The following is a 27244-nucleotide window of genomic DNA, read 5'->3' on the forward strand; positions in this document are numbered from 1 at the left end:
CTCAAACTGAACATGTCATCCTGTCGTTTGCCTCTTTATACGGTCAGAGCGTATCAACTCAGGTATTTCAGGTACTTTAGGTAAATTTGCCTGTATTTGTACTGCATCAGGTACTCTTCTTTGTGTTAGATCTTCTCTAGGAATGTGTATGGTTTTGTTTAATATATTGAATGTGAGGTCTTGTTGTGTTTTGATTTGTACTTGTTCCTCGATAAGTGATTTGTGACTGTTAAATTTATGGATGTTCAAGTTTTCCCAAATGTCCATGCGGTTTCCCTTGTTGACTTGTTTTATGAGTTTTTTGTTCTCTGGTGGGGGGAAATTATGTTTGTTTTGTATGGCATGTGTTGCGAGGTTTGATTTATATACTATTGGATTTATGTATGCCTTTTTGTGCTTATTGTACCTTTGGATCAGTTTTTTCTTGGTTTGGCTGATAAAGAATTTGTTGCAGTCCGAGCATTGTATACTGTATATCCCGTTTTGGTCTTTGTCTTCTTCTTTTTCATAGTTGTTTATTTTTTGTATTATCTTCGTGTTCGGCTTGTATGTGATGTTGATGTACAGTGGTTTGAAGATGTTTGTTAGTTTTTTGGTTTGGTGTCCTACGTACGTAAATGCTGTCCATCGTTGTGTTGTTTTGTCTGTTGGGGTGGCTTGATCCTTGTTCTGTATTTTTTGTTTGATTCTGTTTTCTAGTTTATACAAATAATAGATAAAGGGGAGCTGTTGGAAGGTAGGTTGCACTATATCGTTTACTTGAACTATAAATTCAGTTATTGTAGATTCGAATGACGATAGCAGCACAAGCACAAGAAGCAAAGAAGATCAAGAAAACTTAATAACTGGATAAGTCTATCATTATATAACATTTTTATGAACTGTACTATTACCTATGATACGAAATAAATATGAAAAAAAATTAAAAAGAAGTCATATTTCATTTGCTGCCCTGATTGAAAGTAATTATAGGTACGACACTGGCTGGCAAGGGGCTTATCGTAGTCCAATAGTAATTTAGTTGGGAGAGTCTATACTTGCGCGATCGCTCGCCATCAGCCGGGGCGTGTACTGTACTTGTATTGAAGATTCAATTACGTGGCGTAATTTGGCAAATTAGGGAGAGCACAACTTTTTCAACTTTTTGAAACGTTATATCCCGGAAATGTCCTCGAAACATTTTTTATAGGTATAGGATCGATGGGGACTTTCAACATTTCATTCACAAGTCTATGCGAATTGTTGTCAACTCACCCTTATTTTGAACTAACTTAACCGGGCTATATTGTAATTTGGTCACATGCGAAGAATGTTTCTGATCCTGTATAAAGTATTTATGTCTTAACGAACGAAGCATTTGTATCTGTATGAATAGCTGGCCACAGATCATTTATGCTGAATGAAGATCTTCTCGGTAAACACTCAGTACAATATGATGATAGTACAGAGTTATACCCAAAGTACGCACCATATGGGAAACTTTTTATTATGGGTTTTTCGCATCCCCTAAAACTGAACATTCACCACCAAAATGCAGTACGACACACGTTATACGAGGAGCCTTCAAATATTTGATTTTGTGACAAGAGTAAAATACTCTTATTGTGGAAAAATTCGGGAAATGTTATTCAGAAAAGTTGTTTAGCATTAAAAAATACATCTCATGACCATCTAAGTGGAGTTTTATTTTTTTACTTTTTTACCCGTTTTTTTTGAATGGGGACTACAAAAAACAAATTTTTGCTAAAACTATAAATAGACAGCATCCTGTATACGACGGTTCATTTTGAAAGCTTGTGATGTTACAAATTACACAACTGTCGTGGTAACCACAGTAAATTTTTTTGAAAAGTGAATTGATTTTCAAAGTTTTTGGTGCAAAGTTATTATTATTTTTTGTTATTGCCGAAAATTACTCGAAATTATACAGTATTGTAACAAAAACTTAATATTCAATGATATCAAATCACAAAACATCAAAATAAAATGGGTATTTCTGAACAAACTCATTGACTTCTTGGAGATTTTCTTGTCCAAAATAAGTTGAATCTCCAGAAAATCTATGAGTTTGTTCAGAAATGCCTATTTTATTTTGATATTATTGAATTTTAAGTTCTTGTTAAATACTCTATAATTTTGAGTAATTGAGTAAAAATAACTTCGCACCATTGAAATGAACCATCGCATACAGGATGCTGTATATTTATCGTTTCAGCAAATTTTTTTTTCGTAGTCATTTAAAAAATGGGTAAAAAAATAAAACTACATTTAGATGGCCATAATATTGGCCAAATATTTGAAGGCTCCTCGTATATTACGTGTGTTGTACTGTATTTTATTGGTGCATGTTTGGTTTTAGGGGATGCACAAACTTTTATCAAGAATGACTTTTTGTCGAAAAACCCTCAATAAAATAGTTTCCCATATGGTGCGTACTTTGGAGATGACACTGTATACCATTGTATCCGCATTCAGTTGATAAAACGGTCGAAACGGAAGTCGGGATTTACCTGAAATACATGATGAACATCTGAAAATCACGACCTCTCAACATAGATAAATAAACAGTTCGACTAAAACCAGTTTCAGTCGATCATTTTTAATGTTTGTGAAAATTGAGGGGATAGTCCATCATCGGGACTAATATGCCATTAGTTGGTAGAATATCATTAGTAGTTTCGGTATTATCATTGTTTAACGTAGTGTACTGACCTCATCGAAAAATATGAATCGTAAGTAAATTTTTATTTATAGTTGAAATAATGCTAAACAAATCCTTTTTTTTCCTGATGATTTCTGAATTACACATTCTGAAAAATAATGGAAATAGAACAAAAAGAATCTGCTTAAGTGTTATTGATGGTTTACTGAAAAATTCACCCCGAAAACTTACTATTTAATATAAACCTTCAAAGAGTCAGTATTCATGAATTTTGCTATAAATATAATGAATGATTGACAAAATAAAATTTTAATACTACGCTCATTGAAAAAGTTTCGGAAAAAATCCTGAACCTAAGAAAATACTGTTGAAAACGTCTCTTCTGGAAATATGTACATTTTTCTTTATTCAAATTTCAGAAAACTGAAATATCGAAATGTCACCATCTACAAGATATGAATTTTTTATCATTGAACAAAGAAGTTGAAAACTTCCAAAAGAGAAATGAAGGATATGAATAAAATAAAAACGTTTTATAGAGAAGAATAACGATGTAGAGCTTGCACTGTCTCTGATTTGTTTCCTCCAGATACAAACTAGAAAAAACAACCTTTTCCAAACAACTACTATCACATGAACATTGAATTATACGAAAAAAAATCCTGTCTTATCACCTCATTAGCACCGTTTTGAATAACGTACGTAAACACAATCATATGAAAAGTTTTCCATATTCAATGATGGAGAAATAGGATGCCACAAAGCATATATATATATATATATATATATATATATATATATATATATATATATATATATATATATATATATATATATATATATATATATATATATATATATATTATATATATATATTTATATATATATATATATATATATATATATATATATATATATATATATATATATATATATATATATATTTAGTTGACTGGTTATTATATATTTATAAATTATTTTTGAGTTGGGTATTTCAGTCAATACCTGCGGGCTATGGAAACACTATTTATTGTTATTCAAGCTTTCGGAAATATATTTTTCCTTTATCAAGAATATCTACAAAATAAAGATCATGCGAATATTATACAGTAATAGATATGTTACAAAAACTCACCAAAGTTAGTATAAAATATAAAAAAAAGCATATGTATATATAAATGTTTATTTCCTTTTTCAGGACAACTGAAAAGATTATTGTAAAAATATATGCATAAAACGTTACAGATATAACTTACTCAACATGAGATTAATATAAAAAATTAGCAGCAGCTTTCTCAAATAAAATATTTTCAACTTCCGGTCTCTTTCCGTTATACCGGAAGTTGAGGGCAACTTCTTTATTTCAAATGGAACACCCTGAATTTTATTAAATTTTTTAATTTCTCATTTAATTGTCATTCATTGATTCATGTGAAAATTAATTTTCAAAATATTTTTCGTTTCGATTTGCTGCAAATTTTTTATATTAATCTCATGTTGAGTAAGTTATATCTGTAACGTTTCATACATATATTTTTACAATCATATTTTCAGTTGTCACGAAGAAGGGAATAAACATTTCCGAAAGCTTGACAAAGTAGCAAAGAGTTTTCATCATTGACCTTGACTGCAACCTCAAGAAACCATCTGATTAATTCATAGATTCAGTCATTAAATATCCTACTTTTATATATATATATATATATATATATATATATATATATATATATATATATATATATATATATATATATATATATGATGTGTTGTTTTTCCGAGTTTCATTTCGTGTTCTGTGTTTTTAATTCTCACTAGTATCATTTTCGCACGATGTATTGGCAAATATCTGGATACTGGACCCAGACTGGGTCCCAGGTATTTTTGTCAATTCGTGAAGTCAATGCATGCATTAATGGACAAAATTAAAACCATATTTTCTATTTGATTTCATTCAACGCTAATAGAATCACCATTCATATTATCGAAAGTGCTTGTGAAAATTTCTTTGAAAAAGATAAGCTCCTGAAAAATTCAGCAATCAGTTTTTGGCATACTTGAAATTGTAGCTATCAAATTTGTTACGTCAAAATTATTTCATTTGTTTTACTGAATGGTTTTTTAATTGTTGTGATGTGAATAAATTAGATAACAAAAAATGAATTTGCATTATTGTACTGTATAATCTTTTAAAAAAAATCAACGACAGAATGACGAACATGGTTGATTTAAAAAGTGATCATTTTCTAGCATATTTATTCAATATTCCAATTTCTGCCTAGTTCCTGCTAATGAAAACTTGAAAACTAGTGTCACCATTCGAAAATATATATATATATATATATATATATATATATATATATATATATATATATATATATATATATATATATATATATATATATATATATATATATATATATATATATATAACAGAATAATTAGTGACTGGATTAACTATAAATCGATTTAATTCGTGAGGTTGCAGTCAATAGCTGGGCTGTTACAAAGAAAACTCTTTTTTATATGTCAAGCTTTCGGTATATTTCACACCTTCGTCAGGACAACTACAATAATAAGATTATATATCTTGTAAAAAATATATAAATATGGAGAACTTACTAACGTGAGAATAAAATATAAAATGGTTCAAAAACAGATAGAAAAACATTAATAAATGACAGTTGATAAAAATTTTGTGCATTAACAGAACATGTTAATTCGGAGGATCATAAAATGAATTTTGAAAATCCAAATATTTTAGATAGAGAAACCAATACAACGAAAAGAATATTTTTGGAAATGATACATATTAATAACGAAGAACATTCAATGAATAAACGAACTGATATTGATAGTCTTAGCAAAATTTACACGTACCTACTGAAATATGATAAAGAAAATAAAAAATCTAGTAATTCGAGTATCATTCAGAATTTTCCCACTTGACATTGTCAGCCAAAATTTTTATCAACTGTCATTTAGTAATGTTTATTAATGTAATGTCCTGACGAAGGTGTGAAATATACCGAAAGCTTGACATATAACAAAGAGTTTTCTTTGTAACAGCCCAGCTATTGACTGCAACCTCACGAATTAAATCGATTTATATATATATATATATATATATATATATATATATATATATATATATATATATATATATATATATATATATATATATATATACACATCGGAAAAATCTAGGGATATTTTTATAACATACTAAATATCATAAAAATAAATGCATGAGGTCGTTTAATTTCGATTAAATTGGTACACTCGACCACCCTGTAGATTCCTATGGGTTGAACAAAGCCTGCAAAAACGGTAACTAATCTTTTATCAAGTTTTTTACAAACTGTAGGTTTTCGGCTGAAATGAATAATCTGAAAGTGTCGAGTTTGTACATTCTATGCAGTTCTTGCTCAGCAATTAAACTGGAAATATTGTGCTTTAACATGGAACGCCATCACCTACCATTGGCTGAGATGAATAGAGCTGTAGGGCTTCTTCAAGGTGGCATGCGACAAAATGATGTAGCTCTTCGTTTGGGGGTCTCCCAAAGTGTTATCAGTCGATTGTGGCGGCGTTTCCGTGAAACTGGCAGTCCAGCCGAACAACATCCAGGGCGAGGACGCGCTACAACTGCAGTTCAAGACCGATTTTTGGTCTTAACCGCAAGAAGATAACCGACAATCACAGCACCTGAGTTGGTTAACGTGTTGCAGCAGACGCACCAGGTAACCATTGGTCGTGATACTGTCAGAAATCGACTGCATGAAGCAGATCTCCACAACAGAAGGCCACTTAGATGTCCACCTTTGTCGAGAGGCAATCGCGGTAGAAGATTAGAGTGGTGTCAAGAACATCAAAACTGGGATGCAAATGATTGGGCCACAGTTTTGTTTACAGACGAATCCAGATTTGGATTTCATCCAGATTCTCGTCGAGTAAGACTGTGGAGACGACCTGGAAATAATGAACGTTTGAGACACGTCCAGGAAGTCCACACATACAGAGGTGGTACAGTAATGCTATGGGGCGGAATCATGATCGGCGGCAGAACCGATCTCGTTTTTCCAAATCGCTCCCTCACAGCTCGACAGTACCTCGACACCATTCTTCTACCTATCGTCCGTCCGTTTGCTGGAGCTGTTGGTGAAAACTTCCACCTAATGCACGATAATGCTCGTCCACATGTCGCGCGTCTAGTGCAAAACTGGCTCACCAACGAAGGAGTTGATGTATTGTCATGGCCAGCACAATCACCGGACCTGAATCCCATCGAGCATGTGTGAGACATGCTTCAACGAAGAATTACTCCGCATATGGGGAATATTCACACAACGTTTCAATTGAGAGAGCTTTTAATCGCTGAATGGGCAAATGTACTTCAACAAGACATTGACAATCTCATGTAGGGCCGTAATAAACCATCGTGGAGGCCATACTCTGTACTGATTCCAATTTTTTTTGTATTATGATTTTTTTTCGGGGTGCCAAAGAAGAGCCATATTTTTTTTAGTTTTGCTTATATGCGCACTCAGTATTTTTGACCATTCAATAAATTTTGTTGTAAGTTACATTCGTTTAATAATCACCCGTCAACTTTTTTCCCCTAAAGCGATCTAAAAAAAAATTATTGCCATTTTTAAAAATATCCCTAGACTTTTCCGATGTGTATATATATATATATATATATATATATATATATATATATATATATATATATATAATCTTGAACCCTTTTATTGTTGCTTTATGAACTTTTTCCATTCCTTTCTATCTCTAGTCAGTGTCTTTACTTCGTTCCATTGTTTATTTCTTCCTTTTAGAATCTTTCCTATCATGTCGTTCCAGGTTTTTTCAGGTCTTCCTCTTCTTCTCTTGTTTTATGTTTTCGCTTCATAGATTTGTTTCACAGATCTATTGTTTGGCATTCTCTGTATGTGTCCCCACCATCCTAATTGTTTTTGTTCTATAAAATATATATATATATATATATATATATATATATATATATATATATATATATATATATATATATATATATATATATATATACTCCTTGATAATGACCTTTGATTGAATTCACAAAAAATATGTTCCAAAATATGTTCATTACTAACGATTTTAGTTTTGAAATAGGTAAATATTACTCAACGATAACCCAAAAATTCGAGCCAAACCGTGAAATTCACTACGTAAAACAAAATCAATTCGATTGCAAGCTTTCTTCATCACGCATACATCGATATTCGCATCCGTCTACACAGCTCTCTAACCAATTATGTGACGGGTATTCCAATTTTTTCCAATTTATTCATTCAGTTAACATTCAATTGAATATTCAGTTAAATTCAGTTAAATAATTAGATTACATGAATAACTATTTTATGTGCTATTTTGAATTCATTTAAAAAGTTGAGAATTGCACCTAAGCATAGAATATGCTAGTATTGTGCCTATTCTCCCAACTTAAATGAATCCTTATGACTATAGAAAACAAAACAAAAAGTTTTCATATTGAAGGTTATATAATATATTGAAGAGAGAAGGTAAATGCAATGGACCAAAGAAAGGAGTGAGAGCAGGTATTTCATGAATGAATACTCCTTGGAATTTTCGAATGATTTAAAGTTGTGTCAGATTTGTACTTTTAAATATTGTTGCATATTCAGCGAGGTATAATTTTATTTTTTTGTTGAATTTGGAAAGAGTATTGATATTTTTCAGAGGTGCTATGAGCATATTGTAGAGTTTTGGACCAAAAAAGAAAACAAATCTCTGAGTGTGAGTCTTGTGAAACAATGGTAGTTGCATTTTATCAGTTAATCTACTTACTTTGGATTTACGTTGATCACATTTTTCATTGTTTGAATAAATCCATATCAGACTTTGGAAAGTATATAAGGATCTGATGTTTAATAATTTGGTTTCACTATACAGGCTGATTCACGGTGGATGGCACATTAGACGTTTCTGGTGAACCAGACAACGGATCACTTTGAAAATTTATTGGAGGGCATATTCGGACATTCTCTAGCCAACTAAAATATTTTCGACAATGCGGTGTTGCCGCTTCTATTAGAAAGCAGTAGCAACTTTGATTTTTCAAATGGAACACTCTGTATATAATATTATTTTTGGAATCTCCAACAATCGCCCGACAACTTTTCTTGATATTTCCCTATACCTATCTGTTACCGTTTTCGAAATAAAAATTAATTTCAATTTTTTTCTTCGAAAATCATGACTTTTAAAAATGCCGATATCTTTTAGTTAAGAAGTACTATGATATCGAAATTTGGTTTGGACTTAGGTGATACTTGGACACTTCCCACACGTCAGCCTAATCTCCGTTATTTCAATACAGGGTGGTAAAAAAATACAGTTTTTTCGTTTGCTTGAAAAAGTTGCTGAAATTTGATTATTTTAAATGGAACACCCTGTATATTATTGAAAATTCGGAAAGCTGCTGAAATTTGCTTTCTTTCTATGTATATCATACCTATAACCTAACTAGTCAAGTTTCGGACTTATGAACATTTATTTGTGAAAATGTCCCTTCAGAATGGTATTTCCATTCGGTATTTGGTAAGCAGGCCATGATTACTATTTGACAGTAGCGTTGTGACATTCTCCTAATAATATCGACATTTTCGTCACTTCAGAAGTTGCAAATACCTTCAAAACGATGGAACAAAACTATTCAAACGAAGTTCTTATGAATTTGTTTATTATTTTTGGACAGTGTGACAAAATTATCAGCAGAACATGTAGAAAGTTCAATGAAATGTATCCGAATCTACCGCCAATGAACCTCAAGAAATTTATACGAATTCAGAACAATTTCAATATGTTTGGATAAACTTTAAAAAAGCACCAAGAAACTTGAAATTGGAAATATTGATATGAATAATTATAAAAAAGTAAAACAATCATGTGGAATATTTCAAAATATGTTCGAATCGCTGGCCGTTCACTTCCAAGCACTTTAAAATGCGGGTGTTGACTGCTTTCGTGGTGGCAGATCTGATTTCATTGGGATCCAAATCTTCAAATGTTTGGGCAATCCTTTCTAACAATTCATCTCTCGAACGCACGGGTATTTTGTGAACTTTTTCTTTAAACATTCCCCACAAATAAAAATCTAATGGATTAAGATCGGGTGATCTCGCTGGCCAATTCCATGGTCCCAAGCGCCTCATCCACCGATCGTCAAATAGTCTATCCAGTTCTGCGCTCACTTCTCTTGTGCAATGTGCAGGAGCTCCGTCTAGTTGGTAGTTTCGATAATCTTCGAGTGGCAGATTATCCACGAAACTGTCTACAGTATTCTCCAAAATATTCAGGTAGCTTCTGGATGTTAATGACTCCTCGTATATCACGTACCTCAATTTGTTGTCCATCAACATGCAGAAGACATTAAAACTAAATTTTTCTTGAAATCCGGCTTCTTTTGTGACGTGAGGATTTTCACTGGACCAATAATGACGATTTTTTCTATTGAAAATCCCTTCTCTCGAAAATTTCGATTCATCAGTCCAAATAATTTTATTTAAAAAAAGTGGATCTTCTTGAATGCGTGTCAACAACATTTCACAAAATTCTACTCTCTGTTGAGGATCTTGAGGCTTCATTGCTTGAATTTTGGTGAATTTATAATCATGCATTTTATGTCTTCGCAAGATTCTTTGAACCGATGAATATTTTATACCCAAATCTTCTTCAGCACTTCTTATCGATGACTCGGGAAATGCGTGAAAACATGCTAAGACATTGATCTGGTTGTCTTCGAAAGTTACGGGTCGAGGCAAGTTTCTTGGTGCTTTTAAAGTTGATCCAAATGCATTGAAATTGTTCTGAATTCGTATAAATTTCTTGAGGTTCATTGGCGGTAGATTCGGATACATTTCATTGAACTTTCTACATGTTCTGCTGATAATTTTGTCACACTGTCCAAAAATAATAAACAAATTCATAAGAACTTCGTTTGAATAGTTTTGTTCCATCGTTTTGAAGGTATTTGCAACTTCTGAAGTGACGAAAATGTCGATATTATCAGGAGAATGTCACAACGCTACTGTCAAATAGTAATCATGGCCTGCTTACCAAATACCGAATGGAAATACCATTCTGAAGGGACATTTTCACAAATAAATGTTCATAAGTCCAAAACTTGACTAGTTAGGTATAGGTATGATATACATAGAAAGAAAGCAAATTTTAGCAGCTTTCCGAATTTTCAATAATATACAGGGTGTTCTATTTAAAATAATCAAATTTCAGCAACTTTTTCAAGCAAACGAAAAAACAGTATTTTTTTACCACCCTGTATTGAAGTAAAGGAGATTAGGCTGACGTGTGGAAAGTGTCCAAGTATCACCTAACTCCAAACCAAATTTCGATATCATAGTACTTCTTAACTAAAAGATATCGGCATTTTTAGAAGTCATGATTTTCGAAGAAAAAAATTGAAATTAATTTTTATTTCGAAAACGGTAACAGATAGGTATAGGGAAATATCAAGAAAAGTTGTCGGGCAATTGTTGGAGATTCCAAAAATAATATCATATACAGAGTGTTCCATTTGAAAAATCAAAGTTGCTACTGCTTTCTAATAGAAGCGGCAACACCGCATTGTCGAAAATATTTTAGTTGGCTAGAGAATGTCCGAATATGCCCTCCATTAAATTTTCAAAGTGATCCGTTGTCTGGTTCACCAGAAACGTCTAATGTGCCATCCACCGTGAATCAGCCTGTATAGAGACTCACTTGCATGCAATCTGTGTTTTTTGAATATTATTTTAATTAAAGTGTTTTGCACTGTTTGCATGCAAGTCATTGTACTATTAAATGTTCCACCCAAGCTATTTTACAATACCGTATTACCGACTCAGCTAAAGATGTATAACACATTCTCAAATCCTTTCTATCTAGAATATCTCGTAGGTTATAGAAGGTGTAAATAAGCTTTCTCAGTCTTTTTGTGACTTGACTCATATGTTCATCCCACCTGAAATGCTGGTCCAGCATAACACCCAAGTAATTGATAGTTGAAGTGTTTTCTATTATATCACATGTACATGGTTGATGTGAGTCGCATCTCAAACTTTTCATTTTCAGTTTTGTTCTGTGTGGCTGATCAGTGTTTTGCAGAGAAAAAGTGACAAATTTTGTCTTATCAACACCATGTCTTATCAAGCCATGTCTTAATCTTTTAAAGCCCATCTTCAGTAAGTTTATAGAAATCTTCTCATGAATCTCCTGTGTATACAATAGCTGTGTCATCAGCATAGCAGATGAGGTGACCACAGAAGTCGGTTATTTCTGTGATACTGTTTATGTAAGTGAGAAAGATAACTGGTCCAAGAACAGTTCCCTGAGGAACGCCAATAGTGACTTCTTGTGGGGTACTCAACTGTTCATCAATTTTAACTCTTTGTAATCTATTTGCTGAATAATTCTGCAACACATCTAGTGTTTTATCTCGCACTCCATATGTATATAATTTTTCTATCAGTAGACTATGGGATACGGTGTCAAATGCTTTGGCCAAATCAAGGAATATGGTTAAACATTTCCTCGACTTGTCCAATGCATCGACAGCCTTCCCAACAAGGTCCATAATAACATTTTCAGTGCATAATCTATTCAGAAAGCCGTACTGATGTTTAGTTTTGACGGAATGTTTATCAAAGAATGATAATAATCTTTTTTTTAATGCAGTGTTCGAAAATATTTGCAAAATTGTTAGTGACAGATCGGCCTGTCGTTGTTCAATTGATTTTTTTTTACCCGTTTTATAGACTGGTGTTACGGCTGATTCTTTCCATTGTCAAGAAACGATAAATTTATAATATGTACCAAGGGTCTTATGATCTGTGTGTGAGTATGTTTTATCATTTCAGCAGTTATTCCATCTGGTCCTGGGGAGCAGTTATTTTTGAGATTTGCAATCAAAATAATTACTTCATTTTCATTCGTAGGTTCCAAGTACATAGTCGAATTTATAGATTTGTTTTTCAGAAAACCGTTTGGCAAATCTACTGTAGGGATTTTTTTTAACATGTACTGCCCAATGTATATGAAATATACACTTTTATAAGTTTCGTAAACCTATGAAAGATATGTAGCTGACTATTTTGTTATATCTCAAAGGTGTTATGCAGCGTTTTCGACAAAAACCCTGACTTCTCACAATATCGTTGTGCTTCAATCAATTCACATAAAAAATATAAGTATGAATTATAAAAATGAAAGCTATTTTTCGGGTTTTTTGGCCGTGCTCTGCAGGTTAAAATGCCTGACGTTTCGTATACTAATGCGGTAGACATTATCAAAACCGATGCAGTGAAAAAAACAAAATGAAAATTGTTGTAGCACTAGCCACAACAAAAGGGGAAATACCAAAAATAGCTTTCACTTAGTTATCTCCGCCGGTGTAAACCTTTTTAAACCTTTCTCTTGAATCATTGCGTCCATTGATGTAAACCGTTGGAAAATCCGATCGGTAGTTTTGAAGTTTATCGCGTTGAGATTTTTGTTCTATAGAATTTCCAAAATTGTCTTTCCACAAAATACTTCTTGATATTTCAACATGCCTATTTCATTCAAACATGCACGAAATGAAAAACAGCAAACATTCGTAATGTAATTCATGACCCCAAAAATATTCAAATACTGCTTCAAAGAAAATATTTCGTCAATTCACGTTACCTTTGCTAATTGTTCTCAGAAAACAAATGCGAAGTTAAATCAATATTAATTCAAGAAGTGACAATTATATTGTAAACGAGTAGATATAACCATGAAATACGTACAGAAGTGATTTCTGTTGAATGGAAATAAAAATCTCAACCAATCTACAATCTTCATGAAAAAAGTTCATATGGATGTGTGTATTTCCGTGTTTCGTTTCCGAGTAACGGAGTATCAAAATTTCATCAAAAATATTTTTCTTTTATTAATAACTCAAAAGTTATCGCCGATTTCATTGAAACTAGGTGTGCTTGTTAGTAGTATCAAGCCGAAGGCTTTACAGAAAACGGCCACGACAAAGCTCTCTGGCTTACAGAGACAGGCTTGTCTGGCTATCAGTGGTTATATCAGTACCACGCCGTCAGCGGCCATGGAGATCCTTCTAGATCTACCTCCTCTCCACATTTTTCTGGAGAGAGACTAGATGGGCTGCATATAGACTTGTGCACATTGCCAATTGCACAAATCAATTTGATGCAGAGTGCAACAGACTGTTGGTTGACACTGGAAGTCACAGCATTTTGTAAATGCCCTCTTAATTTATGCCTCCAACTGTCAACTAAGAACTACTGTCCTCCGTGAGAAGGAAATATCAAGAGCAGACAGTTGTTGGTTCACGTTGGCAACGTCTGAATTGGTAGCATATTGCCAAAAATGACTCTCCCCGATAGGAAGACTAAACATCGTCTCTGGTCTGGATTCCTGGCCATAGTGGTCTGGAAGACAATAAGGCTACTGACTCCCTTGCAAAGGAGAGTGTTGCAAGCAGCTTCATCGGACCAGAACTTGTCATTGGAATCGATTTAGGCCTTGCCAAACAAAGATTGGACACATAAATGGCAAGAAGACGTTTATTCACCCTTCGAAGTTTGATCTGACCTGAAAGACCACTCACCATACAAACTAATTGGCTTCGTAAAGAAGCTGGGTTTATTGGGTGGAGTGTGAGTAGGTATGAGCCACAATAAACCCTTGCGGGTTGCGTTGGAGTGTCGAATAGACCAATTTGGACCTAACCTCACCTAATCTAGTAGTATCAAGAGACTCCTTATGAAACTAGATACGGATTTTAAATCCCAGTGGCGTCGAGGAGGGGTACTTGATTGATTCTTATGGGGTGTTGCGTATCAATAAACCACATACTTCGTCTTACTGTCAAACATTCATCCTATATTAATGAGTCTTCTAGGAATTGTCTATACTATACGTTACTCCATTGATTCGAGGAGGAAAACTTTTCAATACAAATCATAAAATTATAAAACTACAATAAACATTAATTGGCGCCCCGGGCCGACTTCATTAATTCCAGTGGCGCATTTGCTTCTTCAGCTGCAGAAAAACCCGGAAAAACCTGCAGGACCACATCATCTGAAGATCTTGATCTGCCAATGTCTTCTCTTCCATAAAACAAAATATAGGGTGTTTCTAGAGGCTCCAATAAATTCAATACATCGCCAGAACACTCAGTGACACGACTATTGTCAAACTTAAACCAGTCCGTTTCGTCTTTGACCAAGACGTAATAATGACCAGATTCAATGCCAGAACCACAGTGAACAATGACTGCATGAAGATTATAATAGTGGTCTGCTAGATTGAAGTGTTCATGTATTTCGAACCTTCGAAAGAGTTTCTTGCTTCCGTCAGAGATTGAGTCATGTTTGAAGATCATCAGTGTTATTATTAGATTGAGTGGTGTCTCAGCTATACTTGTTTTCTTATAACAGACAGTTAGTCTGGCGCATGTTTAGAAATACAGTCGATGATCACCTGTTGAAATTTCCATTCTCAGATGATTTAGCAATACGCTTTGCACGCACTGGTTATTAGTCATATCAGCAAACACTAGTTGAAGATCCAGAAATTCACATACGTGTTTACTACCTTGAACATTTACTACAAAGTAAACAAGTGAGGATTTTTCCAGCAAAAGATTTACAAACACAAGACGAGATAGACTGTATGGAATCATTCAATCCAGAGTTGTCAGGAGTATTGATTTTGCCATTTTTTTGCTCACGAAGAGTATTCAACAAGAACCCCAAGAATTCGAAACAATCCTCTTGTCCTGACGAGTATCTAGTGGAATTCAAAGTCTCCAGGAAAGCGGTTGGTGGGAAAGATTATATAAGATGATGTCATCAAAAACATTTTTTTTGTAAATTGGAGATAATAGAAGAGAATAATTTTCGAAAATAATGGTACAAACAAATGTGAGAATATTCTAAAAAGAAAATAACCAATTTCAAAAAATTCCAACATCTTTTCGTATGAAAATGGAAAAGTAGAAAGCGATATCCTTTCTTTCCAGACATTTTCTTATATTCTATCAATTTCGACTGGTTCATTTTCATTAACTAGTTATGAATGAAATAAAAAACAAAAATTCCGCTGTGAAGACAACCTATCAGCAAAGTTGTTTTTACAATTGTCTGATGAAGCTCTTCAAGCTTTAATAATAGCTATAAACTCGTCGTTTACTACTGGCGTCTTTCCTTCTGATTTGAAATCAGCAAAAGTGATTCCTCTTTACAATGGAGATGCCATTGATGACCCCAGCAATTTCAGACCGATCTCAATTTTATCAACGTATAAAAAACCATCGAAAAACTAGTCAAAAGTAATATAGTGTGTTTCTTGGAAAAACAGAAAATTATAGCTTCCATATAGTTTGGCTTCCGACACAAAAAAAACACAGATGACTCCATCTTTCATTTCTTCGAAAACGTCTACACGACCCTAAATAATAAAGAACTGGCGGTGGCAGTACTTCTGGACCTTTATAAAGCATTTGATTGCGTGCTGCAAAAACTCTTCCATTATGGATTCCGGGGCACAGCCTTAGAATGGTAGAAGTCAAAAAATAACATTGAGCAACAACACTTCTTATAGTGAAAAAATTGTACGCGGAATTCCTCAAGGATCAGTCCTAGGCCCAATTTTATTCTTGCTACATATTAACGATATGGCAAAGCTTGATATATCTGGAGCATTTACCTTGTTTGCGGATGACACCACGGTACTTTGGCGTGAAGATCCTGGTACTTTGACTCGGTCTATCCACTGAAATTTAGAAAAAATAAAAAAATGCTATCTGTAAATGTTTCTGAAACAAATCTGATAACATTCAAGTGGGACCTATAACAAGTAATACTAGGTGAACACATGAATCGAAAGTAAGCTTTCAACTAAATTTCTTGGTATATTCATTGACAGTAATTTGAAATTTGATACGCAAATTACTGCTTTAAAAAAAAATTATCTTCTGGTTGCTTTGCCATAAATGTCGAATTTCATGAACTCGGATTTTCAACAGCAATAACTGCATACTATTCATTTACGGAGTCATTTCCGGTATGAAATTCCTTTTTGGGGCTCAGGTAGCCAGATCCTGATGCAGAGTATATTCGTTATCCAGAAAAGAGCTTTGAGAATAATATTGAAATTGAAGATGTGTGACTCGTGTAGGCCACTTTTTTGAAGGACTGAAATATCAACAATATTTGAAATATTCATTTTAGAGACTGTCTGCTTACTTCACGAACATGAAAAGTTTGAAAGCCATACAGAAGGGTCTACGCGTAGCGATAAAAAACTTGCCCTTCCACTTCTCACATCATCTTTGACCACGCAGTCTCAAATCTATGGAAGTAGACACATATATAATCATTTACCGAACTATATAACATCAATTAATGAACCTAAAAAATTTAGAAAATCAGTATTTTGCAGTATTCCAGTCTTTCGGTATACCACGATGTATATTACGATTTATATCAAGTAAGTTAAAAATTGTGTTGTTTTATTGATAACATATTTGTACATTTTTTATTACCTTTGATGTTTTTTTGCTTTTTTTGTATGTTATTTTCAATCTTCAGTCTATATTTGTTAATGGTATATTGTCTTAAAAAAACAATGTTTTATATATTTTCAACATTTTATGTATTTATAAACATGACACCCTCCGAAGACAAAATGTATAACATTTTACACAATGAAGATCTATATATCTATTATTTCAATATAACCTAAAATTACAAAATAGAACATCAAAGATCTCCAGTTGTGATGATGCGAAAAATATAAATATACTAGCTGACCCTGCAAACTTTGTTCCGCCTTAGAGGCAACAAAAAAGCACATTTTTGATTTTGATAATTTAATTTTTTCATTAATCAAGTATTTCAATTATTCTTTATTAGGTTGCACTCTTCAGTTAGCACCTTGTGATACACAACATTTTTTATTTTATTATCAGGCGCAAGTATAAACAACGCAGATGGTCTTCCGACCAGTGAACATGCCACATATAATCGACCATGTGAAAAACATTGATTTTCCAGATTCAGACCACAAACTTTCAAGGATTGGCCTTGTGATGTGTTAATAGTCATGGCGAATGCGAGACGAATTGGAAATTGAAGTCTTTCAAACTTAAACGGCATATCAGTTGTGATCACCGGGATCCTCGAATTGAGAACTTCCTCACCTTCAAACTTTCCTCTGAGTATCGTCGCGTAAATCACATTGTTCATCAATTTAACCTACCAACAAAAGTGTACCGTTGCAAAGTTTTGGTATGTTTATGTTTGGAAGCATGATTACTACGGAGCAACCTTCAGGCGTAAATTGTGCGGTGGTAAGCCAGGCACATCCAAGGAGTTTAAAAATTCAATTGGATAGTTGGTGGCTTCATCTTCATTTATTACACAGTCAATTGATTTGAATGAATGCATTGTTCCAATGATATCATTCTGAATTATGTAGTTTACGTCATCTACATCTTTATTCTCAGCTGCTAAAATTGCTCGCTCACTCAACCATTCATTATTTTTGTAGTTAGTAATTCATATAGCGCCATAGATTCGATGATTTGAGGCAAGCGTTTATTTCGTCGACAGCCATTGATGTTGGAATTACTGGCAGTGTTTGGCGGAAATCGCAAGACAGTGAAATCATTGCACTTTCAAAAAATCTCGAGTCATTGCATAGATCTTTCAATGTTCGGTTAAGAGCTTCTAATGCACGTTTGTGCGCCATTGTGCATTCGTCCCATATGATGATTTTCGATGCTGATAAAACTTTGGCCATTGCGGAGTTTTTTGAAATATTACATGTAGGTTCTTCAATAGTTTGAAAATTTAAAGGCAATTTCAATGCTGAATGAGCCGTACGGCCTCCTTCTAACAATGTGGCTGCTATTCCTGAAGAAGCAACTGCAAGCGGAATGTTGGATCTCGCACGAACAGTAGCTAAAACTAATGACATCAGGAATGTCTTACCAGTTCCACCAGGGGCATCCAGGAAATATAAATCACCATTTCCATCATCAATTGTCTTCATTAACAATTGACAAAATTACATTTAGCTGTCATTTACCTTTTTTTGTTATTCCATGTCAGATGCGTTTTTGCTATACCACGTTTTACAGTGACTTCTTGGTGACTTCACGGAAACATGGTCGAATGGAATGAAAAGTATCTTATGTCAATCTCCTAGTTCTAAGCTACCTCTCCACCAATTTTCAGCCAAATCGGTTCATCCGTTCTCGAGTTAGAAATAGTGTAACTAACACCACTTTCTTTCATATATATAGATATATATCTTCAGTTGTGGGGAACAGATATCTTCGAATGTGCAAAAAAGTTAGCGTATTTAAACTTTTCGTTCTTAGTTTTTCAATTGAATTTGGCACACCTTGTGTAGTATGGTAATTATTGTGATAAGCGGCATTTTTTGATTATCAGTATAAGTAGACTGTTAATATATACGCCATTTCCAAGAGTGATTGCTAATGGTGAGAATGTATTGGCATACACCAGGTAAGATCCTTCACATTAAAGGAAAGGAAAATGATATTCAATAATATTAATTCATTTTATTAATCTTGAAAGTAATATACAGGTATCTCCGGGTTTATGAACAATGCAATAATCAAATGCATCCATTCTGTTCTTGTGACTATTCAATTAGCTATTATGAATATTGTTATACGATATATTTTTTCCAATTTGTTATTAGATGAATAGTGCTGCGTCACGATGTGGTGTGAAATGTGTTTTTTATTGATAGTTATTCGTACATCTTTTGAATTGCAGATGGAAAAAAACAAAAATATGGAAGAGAGTCGAGGTATGGAATGTGTTTGATAGTAAAATTACCTAGAGACTGCTAATTATTTTGTTGATGTCGTTTAGTGTGACTAGACAACTGTTCATTCAATATCGTTTAACAGTTTGAATTAGAATGGACTTATTGAAATTTATTTTATCAATTCAATATTACTACAAAATTTCTCAACAGCTTCTCAAAACGTTTATGAAACAGAAATTATATAAATTTAATTATTAATGAGCGTTTGTTGCCGGTTTACTATTTCCTTAATTTGCTGTATCATATCGAGTATCGAGGTCATTCAACTTTTACGAATCAACAAATAAATATTAGCACTAATTTATTTTCGAAGAATAGTATAGTAGTCTTGAAACGAATATCATTCTACGTCGAACAAAAATAAAATATTACAAGCGTTACCAATTCTGAAAATTTCAAAAACATACATCATGACGCTTATCTCGTTCAAGAACCAAAAACTTTAATACACAAAACCTGGTTGAAGAAATGATTTCCCAACAATTCGGAAAATATCTTATAGTCCAGTCAATGACCATTGTTTCGTATAATTTGGCCAAACGTCACCGATGTTTATAACATGTCGGATCTACGTTCTTTTAGGTTGTTTCAAAAGTTCTGTGTGTGTTTATGAGTCTACTTGAGAGTAAACTCATTCAATTTAATCGAAATAAGCGCCATTCGAATCAGTGCCCTCTTGCCAATGTAGTACAAGTCGATTATATGAGTGAGCATGGAAATTGTGTCCTAGGTATTCGATGAAGTCGGCGAAGGCCGTTTTTGTTTAGTCCTGATTGGCGAAGGTTTTACTAAATCATCTGAAAAAACAATTCGTTCAGGCCAGTTTCAACTCCCTACACTGTAGGTTAATGAACTGACACGTGTCACAAAACAACCGCTTTTCTGGCTGATACCACGAAGGGCGTTTGATTAAATCTGACAGGTGTCAGTGCAGGAATCTTCACTGAAGTTATTTCTGCATATGTTATTGGTGATACAATTGCCGCAATAGATTTTTAGTTGTTGAAACACACTTGCAGACCGGTTTCTGGCTGTTTGGCCACTCGTCAGGGCAAGGTAGTGTTTATCATCAACATAAAGTCGAGGAATACTATTCTGAAGGAATTCGATTTTCAATTATCGAAAATCATCGATTTATGTTGATGATAGACACTCCGTTGACACCTGTGGGATATAATTCAACGCCCTTCGTGGTATTAGCCAAGGGAGTAGTCGGATAGGTGTTAGCCCATCAACCTACAGTGTAGGAAGTTGAGACTGGCCTGAACGAATTGTTAGATGACGTAGCCCACTGACTATATGTGAGAAGGTATTACCGGTGAAAAATGACTTTTGTTGTTTGAGTTTTTTATTATTCGCGAGTGAAAGTGGTAATTTTTCAACCAATGAATCTACAGGCAGTTCAAACACTCCCATAACGCTAGTAATAGTCGCTGTTGATGGTTTTTCCCTTTTCAAGAAAGTCGATAAATATTCTACCATGTGCATCACAAAATACTGATACCATAATCTTGTCAGCCGACTGTTGCGTCTTTGCACGCTTTGAGTTCGGTTCACCACACACTGTCCACTCAGATGACGATCGTTTCAATCCTGCTGTCAAATGATGCAGCCATGTTTCATCTATTGTCACATATCGACTCATGAATTCAGGTATTTTATGGTCGAGCAGCTATGTCGATCAACTTCACTTTGCGGTCATCCACTTCATGCATCGCCCTCTGTGCTCATTTCACCTCGTTTGAACTCAGCAATCCACTTCTCAACGGTTGATTTTCTTGGTGCAAAGTCCAAATAATGTTTATCAAGCCAAGCCTCGGCTTCAGCAGTATTGTTTTTAGCCAAAATGCAATGCTTCGTCCACACACGAAATTTCTTTAAATTCATCTTCTCAAACTAACAAGAGTTTTCTCACTCAAAGTGTTCTATCTCACGAACTATACTATAACAATTTTCAATAGAAGGTGATTCAATAGCAACGTCGCACTTGCAGAGGCATACAAAAATAATATTTTTATTTATTTAAACACATAGGTAATTACGTAAAAATTGTAATAGTAGGTGGCGCTACCTGGTGTCAATGGTAAAACTGATTACATTTTCTTATTATGCCTAATACAGTACTTCAAAAAACAGAAAAATTTACAAAATAAGTATTATGTTCCTTTCATATAGAAAGGGAACTAAAAAGCAAAGAAATAATTACCTATGTTATGCTTATGAAGTTTCAGAATCCATTGACTCGTCCGAAGAGAAATCCCCAGTCACACTTAAATATATTATTTTTTGATCGAAAACAGTGTCTACCATCCCGTCCAATCTCCACATTTTCTCTTCTTCCTTGATCACATGGGATACAGCATTATCCCAATCTTCTTTCCGTATCCGTTCCATTGCGAGTTCTAATAAACGTTGGACATCAGAAATTTTATGTGTCACGTTTTCACGAGCTACGTAACCCTTAATTTGAGCCAAGATTCATTCTAGCGGGTTCAACTCGCAATGCTCAGGAGGAAGTCTCAAAATGGTGATGCCATCAGCACGAGCTATTTTATCCACCACATGCTGGCGATATCTGTCACTATGCTGTTCAATGACACTCATAAGCTCGGCCTTAACCATGTCCTCGGAAAATGGAAATCCTTTTTGTCCTAACCAACTCTGATTGTCTGCTTTTCTGGTGGTCATAGTTGGTAGCTGTTCTACTAATCGATTGTCATGAGAACCGTTATCCATTGCTATTACCGAATTTGGCTCGACTCGTGAAAGAAGGGATTCAAACCATCCTTCTAATCGTTGGGCGTCCATGTCTTTGTGATAATCCCCCGGTTTTTTGGATGAAAAAATTAGTGCACTATCGTCTAAAAAGCCACTCCCGCTACCTATATGGGCGACAATTAGTCGTTGCCCTTTACACGTTGATCTGCGTAACCCTGTTGATAAACTGTCCACAAATGCTCGACGATAACTAGTTACAGTAGTATTTCGGGTTGGCGCTTTATTCTCAAAAAAGAAAGAATGAATGATATAGCGTACAAAATTTTTCTGGTGCTAGTCCAATTCTATTTTTTTCTACCACGACAAATGTACTTTTGGAGTTGCACAATCCCAGTCACCTTTTTTTCACGTACAATACATTCAATTATCGACACGGATATTCCCGTTGGGAATGAACACTGAGCTACAGCTTCCATTGTACGGAGTGTATTTTAGAAATTTTCGTACACTCTACAGAAAGTTGATGTATTTTAAAAAACACTTTATTGTGAGATTTTCACTAGAACAGATTAACAAATCCGCAACACGTGTTTCGCTGCACAGTAGCTTTTTCAAGCGTGTTCACTAACAAACTGAATTCTACATACATTGTGATTTATTTATACTTTTTGAAATATTACTATCTACCTAGAAACTAATAATATTCTAGGAACTAATTAATGACAGTTATACCTGAGTTTAACGTACATTTATACCCGAGTTTAATGACTAGGTCAACTAAATATCTCACAATAAAGTGTGAATGTGATGAAAATCTTTGATAATGTATTTTGAAAAACAAATATCGGCCAACTCTATCTTATATTTTGAAGGTAATCAATATAACAGTATATTTAATAAATATAATGAAATATATTTATTAAATACAAAACAAAGCCACCTTCACAAGAAACAGACCACACTCCGCCTATGCAGATAAGAACGCTTGATAATGAACAAATCGAATGACTAGTTATTAGGACGCAAATATAAGAGACCTGCGAAGTGTTGATCAGTTTACCGATGTTTCAAAGTATTCAACGAACTGGTTCACTTATTCGCTCGTACATCCTATCGATATGCAGAAGCTATCTTGTTACGGGGGGCAAATTTTATGAATTCATCTTACTTTTCAATTATTCACAATGGCGATGCAAAGACAATAAAAATGACCCCGGTAAGAATTTAGTTCTAACATTTAACATTGTTGCCGTTAGCTCTCAGTTCAATTTGTATGAGTTACCTTCACTTGAAAATTGTTATACTATAATAATCCGAATGCTGTGAAATTTGTACACGAGTCTTTCGAAGGTTAGGGTTAATACTAGTCACTCCATCTGTGTGTTAGCCTACGAACTTTCCAACCCACCTAATACGTAAGCATAAAGATCTCCTCTGTCGAAAACGATATCTATGACATTAGCACAAGACTTGAAAAACCACAAATATTATTGACAAACGAGAATCCCAAAGGCGGTCTGTTGCAGAATTGAGCTTCGACATTGATCATCAAATGAAATTCATCTTTCGACTCCCGCTGCAGCCTTCACAAGGTATATAATTAGCTGAAACAAAAATCTGAAAACAAAGCATTCGTGATACTACAGTATATGGTTTTTTCCACCCATAGTTTCATCGCTAGTGCTAGGCTGTACCATGAATGGCAAACCATGGAAAAGACACATTCTGTCTGCGTGACACATTCATAGAGACTTGTTTTTTTATTTAGTTGAAAGTTCACCATTCTATAAGCATCAAAGAAAAAACAAAAAAGTATGTTTCTTCGAAAATGCAATTTGAGTCTCAATGGTCACAGACACAATTTTTCAGGGGTTTGATTTCTATTGAAACTGAAGTTGACATTTCACTAGTTCGGACTTCCATTGTCTACTATATAAAATGATTTGAAATCCCTGAAACAAGTAAAAAAATAATTAAAAAAGAATAGTTGAAAATAACAATTATATTAAGCAACAATAAACCTGAAATGAAATGATAGTAAAATAATCTACAAGTAGAAATATAATAATTGAATAAATAAAAATTAAAGGAATGAAAAAAGAAAATAATAAAAATTAAAAAATGTAGAGATTCCAAGTCACGTTAGTTCACGACGTTTCGATTGTTGGTATCTACAATCGTCTTCGGGTGATGACTGGACTGATTCCTCCGAGAGATGACTATTTTATAGGTCGTTGAAATACTTTCACTTTCTCTACTTTCCATTTTCCGCTTCACTGATTCCGTGAGAGATGACCGTTTTGGCGGGAGTTGGTCATTTTTCGTTTGATGATGGGTTTCCATATTATTCGTATATCTACGCTGGCCTGACTGAATACGTTGTTGGACAACATGTATGCGGCTTCCTTAAATTTTCTCCTGAACCAATGTTCCTCTCTGTGCAAGATCTCAGCTTGGGACCACTCGATGTTGTGTTGATGGGTCCAAACATGGTCTGCTATTCCTGATTTGCTGGTTTCTCCTCGCTGTGTGTGCTTCTTGTGCTCGGCAATGCGAACATTCAATGGCCTCTTAGTTTCACAAATATAGATTTTCCGCAATCCTATATTGGTGAAACTAAGAGGCCATTGAATGTTCGCATTGCCGAGCACAAGAAGCACACACAGCGAGGAGAAACCAGCAAATCAGGAATAGCAGACCATGTTTGGACCCATCAACACAACATCGAGTGGTCCCAAGCTGAGATCTTGCACAGAGAGGAACATTGGTTCAGGAGAAAATTTAAGGAAGCCGCATACATGTTGTCCAACAACGTATTCAGTCAGGCCAGCGTAGATATACGAATAATATGGAAACCCATCATCAAACGAAAAATGACCAACTCCCGCCAAAACGGTCATCTCTCACGGAATCAGTGAAGCGGAAAATGGAAAGTAGAGAAAGTGAAAGTATTTCAACGACCTATAAAATAGTCATCTCTCGGAGGAATCAGTCCAGTCATCACCCGAAGACGATTGTAGATACCAACAATCGAAACGTCGTGAACTAACGTGACTTGGAATCTCTACATTTTTTAATTTTTATTATTTTCTTTTTTCATTCCTTTAATTTTTATTTATTCAATTATTATATTTCTACTTGTAGATTATTTTACTATCATTTCATTTCAGGTTTATTGTTGCTTAATATAATTGTTATTTTCAACTATTTTTTTTTAATTATTTTTTTACTTGTTTCAGGGATTTCAAATCATTTTATATAGTAGACAATGGAAGTCCGAACTAGTGAAATTCATCACGAAACATTGTCAATCACCTTCAAACAAACGTTGAAGTTGACATGTTGAACAATTTTTCTACAGTCTCAATATCAAACTTTTTATCCAGGGTGGCTCATTTCAACTGAAATGCACTGTATACAGCTAAAAAAATAATTTTTTCAACTTAATCTTCTCTCAGTTCATCCCGTCAAAACAGTACGTGAATAATAAAACAATGTGAATTTATCTTGCCATTAATACAAACTGAGAGCGTGAAATTCAATTTTAAAATTGCACCTTTCATTCATTGACAGTGACCCAGACCTTGAGTGCAGTTCTGCTAATGTAAATATTTTTGTAATCATCATCAGTGAAATAACGAGTGTCTGTATTATATAATTTCGAAATTCTCACTTTCAATTGAGCATCACACAGTTTTTCATAATGAAATGTATGAAAGTAGGTCGAAGTGTGGAGTTTCTGGGTTTCTTTCTATATACTCATTGGCTTTATCTCTGACTCTTTGAAAACATGCTCTGTCAAAAAAATAAGTGAATTATCATTTTTCATACAATATATTCGTTAATTCATCAATTTATATTTGATACCCTTCAAAGTTGGCCCTCTCAGGTATAATACACTTGTGCCAGCGTTTTTTCTAATCCCTCAAAGTAGTTCTGATATGCACTGTATGTCCATGAACTTTTTAAGCGATTCGATTTTTCATCTCATCAATCGTCGCGAAACGCCGTCCTTTCATGTGTATCTTCAATCGAAGCAGAGAACAAAAAAGTCGCAGGGGACCGAATCAGGTGAATACGGTGGCTAATACATGATTATGGTGTTGTTTTTGGTCGAAATATTACGAGCAATGACGAGTGAGTAAGTGCATTATCGTGATGCAAAAGCCATGAATAATTTTTCTATAATACCGGACGATTTCTTCGTATTTAATTTCGCAAGCGGAGCATTACCTCAAGATAATAAATACGTTTTATTGGTAGTAGGACCATACAGCAAAAACTTCTGATGCACTACAACACGGTAATCGAAAAAAAAAAACAGTTAGTGAAACCTTGGCATTTATTCGAACTTGGCGTGCTCATTTTGGTCTTGACTCTTCTGGACTTTATTTATTTGTCATCCACACAAGCTATTACAGCCTTATTACATGGATAAAAAAAATTAAAGTTCATATAATCTTTGAAATACTTATGAATATATAAAAATAATAAAATATGTACCAGAATTGTAAAGGGAAATACTGCTTAAATAGGTAAATTTAACATATTTTCCAAAATATTTTTGCGGAATGCTGATTGGGAAAGTGTCCAATCAAGATCTATTGATATATTCAAACTATTAACTAACTTTAGTAAGGATATTAGTGGTGCTTTCGTCGCGGTACTTATGGTTGGAATATTGAAGATGAGCGAAAATCGGGTGCGACAAGGAGGTACGTGAAATGGTAACATACTGAGAATTTCTGAAGAATCAATGTTGTTATTCAAGAGTTTATGCATAAATATCATTGCTGATAATTGGCGTCGCTGTTCTAAAGATAATATTTTAAATTCATGTCGTAGGTCCAAAGACCTTGTTGAGTTATAGTTTGGCCACCTGTTATATCGCTTAAAAAATAGATACCTCAAGAATTCGTTCTGAATTTTCTCTAGTTCTTT

At 34.1% G+C, this 27244-nt stretch overlaps 1 protein-coding gene across 3 annotated transcripts in view; it reads left to right on the forward strand.

The window, feature by feature from the left end:
- Positions 1-2575: 2575 nt before the first annotated feature.
- LOC111502243 (major royal jelly protein 9) overlaps positions 2576-27244 on the forward strand; it is a 64048-nt gene continuing 39379 nt past the window's right edge. The window contains exon 1 of one of the 3 annotated variants that reach the window (XM_074175881.1): positions 2576-2732. In XM_074175881.1, the coding sequence (XP_074031982.1) occupies positions 2726-2732 (7 nt within the window). In that variant the 5' untranslated portion in view covers positions 2576-2725. Of the gene's footprint in view, positions 2733-19110; positions 19255-19443; positions 19565-27244 lie in introns of those variants that run through there. The other 2 variants (XM_074175880.1, XM_074175879.1) reach the window with 2 other exon arrangements.

This window comes from Leptinotarsa decemlineata, unplaced genomic scaffold, assembly GCF_025532065.1.
Source record: "Leptinotarsa decemlineata unplaced genomic scaffold, Ldec_3_MD MMD2_tig00001393_RagTag_RagTag, whole genome shotgun sequence".
Taxonomy (NCBI): domain Eukaryota; kingdom Metazoa; phylum Arthropoda; class Insecta; order Coleoptera; family Chrysomelidae; genus Leptinotarsa; species Leptinotarsa decemlineata.